Below are 6,982 nucleotides of genomic sequence, written 5' to 3'. Positions count from 1 at the left end.
GGCGGGCGGGAGTGCCGAGCTCAGGCCGCAGCCAGCAGTCGGCGCCGCCCGGAGCCGGGAGCGCGGCCCGAGCGAGGCGCGGGCTGTGGGGCCGCCGCGTGCTGGGCCCCGCTCGCCCGTGCCCGCCCGTCATGCCCGGCTTTGACTACAAGTTCCTGGAGAAGCCCAAACGGCGGCTGCTGTGTCCGCTGTGCGGGAAGCCCATGCGCGAGCCCGTGCAGGTTTCTACCTGCGGCCATCGCTTCTGCGACACCTGCCTGCAGGAGTTCCTCAGGTGCGGGCCCGGGGTAGGGGGCGGATGGCCGGTGTGGGAGGGGACACCGCATGGGGAGGGGCCCAGGCCGGAGGCACGCCGGGTCTTTGTCTGCGCCTTGGCCCGGTGACCTCAGGGGCGCCCATCATGACATCACGGGGCGGCGGTGACGTCGGCCCCGAGGGAGAACCCCACGCACTAATCCATAGGGTTCCGGGTGCCATCGACTCCCGAGCCCGTTCGGAAAAATTCAGTGCCTTTCTGTGCAGTGGAGGTGGGAAAAAACGCCCTTCCTGACCCGTGGCCGGCCCTTCCCCCTCACCTGGGAGCTACAGCGGCCTCATCCTTGAACTTTGAATCCTTCTGGGAAGAGGAAGACAAAACCCTCCCTCCTGCTCTGCACATTAAACCTCCGGAGTTTCCACCTATCTAACCTCTTTTGGTTCTTATAACACTACAAGAACGGCAGCTATTGTTCTTCCATTTCACAGAGATTCAAAGAAAGGCTGCGACTTGCCCATGGTCACACGGTTTCTTAAAGGCTTATCTGGGATTTAAGTCCAGTGTGTGTGTGGTCACACAATAGAGGGAGGACTGTCATACTCAGATCCCCCCTGAAGCAGGAACCTTTTGGGTGTCCCTCCTGCTCCTGAGGGTCTTGAGTACCACGGATGGTCTATAGATGTTAGGAAGGGGATCGCACCCTGGATGTTCTCTTAGGACCCTGGTCACCCCTTGGCTCTTGGCATCCGTTGAGTTCAGGGTTCCCTGTAGTCTTGAATCTCCTGCCCACAGTAGGAATTGCTCAGGCCGGGTGTGGGGAGGTTGTATCCCAAGATCACTGGGGAAGGCTGGGTCAGCCACTGCCATGTGTCAGGAGGCTGTTTGCTGAGGGGAATGGACAAGAGCGGCTCTTGGGTTCCTCCTGCCTTTAGTGCACTCTCCCTCCCTCCTCTCCGCTATCCTCTGCAGCCCCTAGCCTGGTGGAAATCTCAGCAGGCCCTTTGTTTTCTGTTCCCTGCAGCCTGGGCTGGCTCTTGCCCTCACATATGCTCCTATACAAACTGCTGTGCTGCCCCCTCCTCCTTTTCCCTCACCCTCCTCCCTCCTCCCTTTAGTGTACACATACTCCCCTACAGACACACAGTCCCATTGTCTTCTCCAGTGCCCTTCCCCAGCCCTCTGGTTTCCAGATGAGGCCAGCTGAGCAACCCCCACTGCCTCAGGGAAGGATCCAAGAGGGGGCTGCTAGGCCCCTTTCCCTCCCCCTCCTCTGTCCCTCTGCTGCTTCTGCCCCTCCTCCTCCAGGAAATCCCCTCTTCCTCTCCCACAGCCCCCTCCCCCCATCCTGTCTTCTCCCCTGGGCCTGGGCCTCCAACTGCACAGCTTGGAGCAGTCTGCCTCTGCCTCCCCCTTTCCCCTAGTGTCTGAATTTTGCTGCTGAGGCCCCTGGAGGGAGGAGGGAGGCTCTGCCCCTCACCACATGAACCCGTACAAGCAAGGGTGTCCATAATACTGGTGGGACCTTTGTCCGCCAAGCTGCCCAGTTTAATCTTCTGCCTGAAGCCTGAGGACTTGCCTCAGTCCCCTTGGTCTCCAAAACCATTAAGTCAGCACATTCCTGAAGCAGCCAAGCTGACCCTCCTCCCCCATGGCCCACCCCTCCTTCCCAGCTCCTGCCAGGTTGGTCCAGGAAGGCTGGTTGCCCTGTGGGTATGGGCACACCTCATCAGTGCCTGGGCATGTATTCTTTGCATTGGTGGCATGGCCAATGATAGCAGTGGTGTCAGGGAGAGGAGATAGGTGCTAGAAGTCCTTTGGGCATCTGGGGCATGAACTGCCCAGGTCCTACAAAGTACCATTTTGGACAGGACCGCCATGTGGCCTCTGCTTCTGCCTGATTCCTGCCTACCTCCCACATAACTGACTCAGATCTGCCAGAAATGCCATGCCCAAGGGCCTTCAGTTCTGCTGGGTGAGCCCTTGCTCTGCCTAGGCTATGCCAGTATGTGTGACTGGTCCTGGCTGAGGTCAGCAAGGCCATGTTGGTGGAAGGAGGCATGCCAGCAGGTTCTTTGAGTGCTGGCAGCCCTGCAGGGATGGGTGGAGAAGAAGGGCACCTGGCAGGGTCATCAGGCTTCAGATCATGCTGGGCTGTGAGCAGAGCCTTGGCTGTGCTTGCCTGGACAATTTTTCTTGCCCTAGCCTCTCTTCTGTGTGCTGTACAGTAGAGCAGTGCCTATCTGAGCTGTGGAATCAGGCAGACATATCCAGGGGCTGCTTCAGCTGTAGCCTCAGTTCTTTCATCTGCAAAATGGGGATGGATAGGATATTCAGCCCTTTCTTAGAACAGGTAGTGAGAGGACTCTATGGGAGTGTAAACACAGTGCCTTGGAGTCTTTCCTCCTCTTTGCTTTAGGAGACACACCCTCATAAGAAGGTGTGGTAAGGTGGCCCCAAGCTGACCTTTGCCAAGGGTTCTCGGCCTGGCACCCTCATAGGGGCTGGGAAGCCCTGGCATTTAATCTCAGCCCATCCCTGTTCACCCTGCCCCCCCCCCCCATCAGCTTTCAGCCCAGCCAGTGAAAACTAACCTGGGGGGAGGGGATGGCTGGGCAGCCTGTTCTTTTCCAGTCCAGCTGCCATCCTGGGGGGAGGGGTGCCAGCTGCCACCTGTTGGCCAAATGCTGTCTCAGGCAGCTGTCTCTGCCTCCACTGGGCCCGGAACTTACCTCCCCAGGACAAGAGCAAGGATCCTCTGGGTTGGGTCCTAGGGAAGGCAGCACCCTCAGAACTCAGTTTGCCCTCTCAGGGCAGGCTAAGAATTTGTCTGGTAAGGAAAGGAGGCTGCCCTGGTTGAGGGGGTGGAGCCTGGGGATCTTGCTTCCCATAGTGTGGAGCCTGTACCCTGTCCCCTCTCCTTTCACAGTGAAGGAGTCTTCAAATGCCCCGAGGACCAGCTTCCTCTGGACTATGCCAAGGTGAGTCCACAGTGCCACGCAGAGGCCCAGGTACAGGATGTTGCCCTTGGTGGAGGCTGGAGCTGGTGGCAGCCAGTAGGCTCAGGGCCAATGTCAACCTAGTGCTTTGGAATCATGCACCCCCACAAGGGTGGCCTGTTCCCTCCCACCAGGCCAGTTTGTAAATGCGTGTATTTGCCCTGGAGGGCAGGCACAATGCCCAGCCTGTGGGGGTGCACAGAGCTGCCCTGTGCCCGTAAGAAGAAGTGCTCCCCTCCCCTCCGGGCAACAGGCAGACCTGTGGCTGAGGGCCAGGACCCCTCAACCAGAGGGAAGGAAGCAGAGGGTTTGGGGGCTGTCTGCAACTAAGCAGGCTGATTGGCTGCCACTTCAAAGGGAGTGTCATGAGCAGGCATGCTGGGGACCCCAGGATCCAGCAACAGAGCAGATACTGCCTGCTGTGCCCTTTATCCCTGGACACCGGGGAGGAGGGGGAAGAATAGGTTCTGAGGTAGAGCTAGTCTATCTGAGTGTGAAGGAGGCAGGAAGCAGGGACTGTAGCAGGCTCTGACCCGGACCAGTGCCCTCCTCCCTGTTCCCAGATCTACCCAGACCCAGAGCTGGAGGTACAGGTATTGGGCCTGCCTATCCGCTGCATCCACAGTGAGGAGGGCTGCCGCTGGAGTGGACCCCTTCGTCACCTACAGGTGAGGCTCTGATAGGGGTGGGGACTACCCCTCCCTTAGCAGGCACTAACTGCAGCCCTTCCCACTAGGGTCACCTGAATACCTGCAGTTTCAATGTAGTCCCCTGTCCCAATCGCTGCCCCGCCAAGCTGAGCCGCCGAGATCTGCCTGCACACTTGCAGCACGACTGCCCCAAGCGGCGCCTCAAGTGCGAGTTTTGTGGCTGTGACTTCAGTGGGGAGGCCTTTGAGGTGGGTGAGGCCTGGCCTGGCTGAAGGTAGAGGGAAAGTGGGGCCCATGGTGGTTCAGGGATCCCTTAACTCGGCCCCTCTGGCATTTTCAGAGCCACGAGGGTTTGTGTCCCCAAGAGAGCGTGTACTGTGAGAACAAGTGTGGTGCCCGCATGATGCGGCGGCTGCTAGCCCAGCATGCCACCTCTGAGTGCCCCAAGCGTACCCAGCCTTGCACTTACTGCACCAAGGAGTTCGTCTTTGACACCATCCAGGTGAGGCCCTTCCTGAACTGGGTTGTGGGGCAGGTAGCAAGGAGTCAGGCTACTGACTACTGTCTCTGCGGCCCTAGAGCCACCAGTACCAGTGCCCGAGGTTGCCTGTGTCTTGCCCCAACCAGTGTGGTGTGGGCACTGTGGCTCGGGAGGACCTGCCAGGCCACCTGAAGGACAGCTGTAGTACTGCCTTGGTGCTCTGTCCATTTAAAGACTCCGGCTGCAAGCACAGGGTGAGATGCCCCTTCTTTCTGTCAGCCCCCTTCTTGGTCCTTGAAGCCTCAAACAGACTTTGAGGCCTGAGTCCCTGTTCTGCTCTGAAGCTTTCCATTATTCCCCTGCTAGCCAGCTTCAGCTTCCTCCCGGTGCCCTCCACCTTCCCCAGTGAGCCAGGAGCCTGCCACCCTGTACCCACTCCTTCCCTCTACCTGGGGCCTGCCCCACTGATAACTCTCCTTCCTTCCCTCATGGTTCGGGGCTTTGCCAACAGTGCCCTAAGCTGGCAATGGCACGGCATGTGGAGGAGAGTGTGAAGCCCCACCTAGCCATGATGTGTGCCCTGGTGAGCCGGCAGCGGCAGGAGCTGCAGGAGCTGCGGCGAGAGCTGGAGGAGCTGTCGGTGGGCAGTGATGGCGTGCTCATTTGGAAGATTGGCAGCTATGGGCGACGGCTACAGGAGGCCAAAGCCAAGCCCAACCTTGAGTGCTTCAGCCCGGCCTTCTACACACATAAGTATGGCTACAAGCTGCAGGTGTCTGCATTCCTCAATGGCAATGGCAGTGGGGAGGGCACCCATCTCTCGCTCTATATTCGTGTGCTGCCAGGTGCCTTTGACAATCTCCTTGAGTGGCCATTTGCCCGCCGCATCACCTTCTCCCTGCTGGACCAGAGTGACCCTGGGCTGGCTAAGCCACAGCACGTCACTGAGACTTTTCACCCTGACCCAAACTGGAAGAATTTCCAAAAACCAGGCACTTGGCGGGGCTCCCTGGACGAGAGTTCTCTTGGCTTTGGTTACCCCAAGTTCATCTCCCACCAAGATATCCGCAAGCGAAACTACGTGCGGGATGATGCAGTCTTCATCCGTGCCTCAGTTGAATTACCCCGAAAGATCCTCAGCTGAGCAGACAGGGCTCCAGGAGAAAGGGGGGTGGGGGGTGGAACATAACCTCTGTCGGGCACTGGCTGAACCTAGAGAGGGGGCAGGACCCCCTTTCAGCTGCTTCTGAAGCCCAGGTTCTGTTACCCTATTCCTCCTCCCTACCCCCTTCCTTACCACCCTCAGGTGCCTCCTATTGGTGCTTCAGCCCTGGCCCCTGTGGAGCTGGTCTTAGGGTCGTTAAGGGCTTGGAAACAAGTGATCCTAGGGCCTGTCTGCTCTCCTGGGCAGGGCAGGTATGCCTTGGTGCCGGCCACACTGCCTGGACTGAGGTGCCTGCTGGTGCTATGTCCCAAGAGCCATAGGGGGGTGGGGGGAGTTGGGTAGTTAAAGAATCTGTCTTGAAATCTGATTTCTCTTCCCTTTTCCCCAGCTGTGCCCTCTCTGGTTATTTATTTATTCAGTGCCAGGAGGGCACAGCAGGGGAGCCCTGATTTTTAATAAATCCTGAATTGTATTTATTAATTTGGTTCCAGTCTGACTCATGGGTTGGTTAGGGCCCTGGAAGGCTGGGCCCAACTGTGAAGGCAAAGAACCAGTCTGGATAGGCTGCTGCCACTGCGGCCCCAGGATTCAGCTGCCCTGCTGGGTTGCCCTCTGGTGGGCGATAAGGGAAGTGCATCAGGCTTTGTATGGAAGAGATGCCTGCTGCTCCCCTCTGGCGGTTAGATGGGGGAGGTGCAAGTTCTCAACATTTTATAAAGCTGGGGTCCAAGATACATAGCCCACCAAGACTAGTTAGTGCCTCTCCGCCAGCCAAATCTTTCTTGATCTAATGCTAATACTTTCATATGGCCAACAGTGCTAAGCACTTTATATGCGTTATTTCATTTAATACAACAGTCAAGCTTTTATCACCATAATAGACTTGTTAGTAGGCTGTAGTAAAGGTTTAATGAGACAAAGCACATTCCTAGTGCAAAGTAAGTGCTTAATGAATGTTAACCTAACTCCAAAGGCCAGCCCACATCCAGAGACTAAAATGAGCAAAGGGCCTTCAAGGTGTACAAAGCACATGGATTTTCTCATCCACACTCATTTTTCATATAAGCCTCAATGGGTACCTACTAGTGATTATCCACATTTGGTGAAGTAGGAACAGAATGAATTGACTTCAGTGATCTTTTAGCTGCTTTGGGGCAGGGCTTAGATTCTGTTTCAAGCTCCAACAATCACTGGAAGTATAGCTCCCTTTACTTTTGCCAATAGTTAATTTGGGTTTGGATCCTTGCTATGCTTCCTTTTTGGAAAGGTACTTTGCTATATGGGGGGCATCTTTGCTCTCACTGATAAAATCAGAGCAATCCTGCTCACCTAGATTGGTTGTAACCAACCAGTAGGTAATAGTTCTTGGATGGCCCTAAGAGACCCAATAATGGAAACTAGTACAGGCAAAGTGAAAGGGCTGTATCGTGCCTT

General features: G+C 56.7%; 1 protein-coding gene across 1 annotated transcript; it reads left to right on the top strand.

Moving 5' to 3' along the window:
• Positions 1-7: 7 nt before the first annotated feature.
• On the top strand, positions 8-6,024 carry TRAF4 (TNF receptor associated factor 4). Its single transcript, XM_066263193.1, has 7 exons — positions 8-274; positions 3,183-3,234; positions 3,816-3,920; positions 3,989-4,150; positions 4,243-4,404; positions 4,482-4,637; positions 4,895-6,024. Exons 1-7 carry the CDS (start codon positions 132-134, stop codon positions 5,525-5,527), a joined length of 1,413 nt encoding a protein of 470 aa, XP_066119290.1. The 5' UTR covers positions 8-131; the 3' UTR covers positions 5,528-6,024.
• Positions 6,025-6,982: the final 958 nt, after the last annotated feature.

The sequence above is a fragment of the Saccopteryx bilineata genome, chromosome 2, assembly GCF_036850765.1.
Source record: "Saccopteryx bilineata isolate mSacBil1 chromosome 2, mSacBil1_pri_phased_curated, whole genome shotgun sequence".
NCBI lineage: Eukaryota > Metazoa > Chordata > Mammalia > Chiroptera > Emballonuridae > Saccopteryx > Saccopteryx bilineata.
This window is presented reverse-complemented; position numbering and strand designations above follow the sequence as displayed.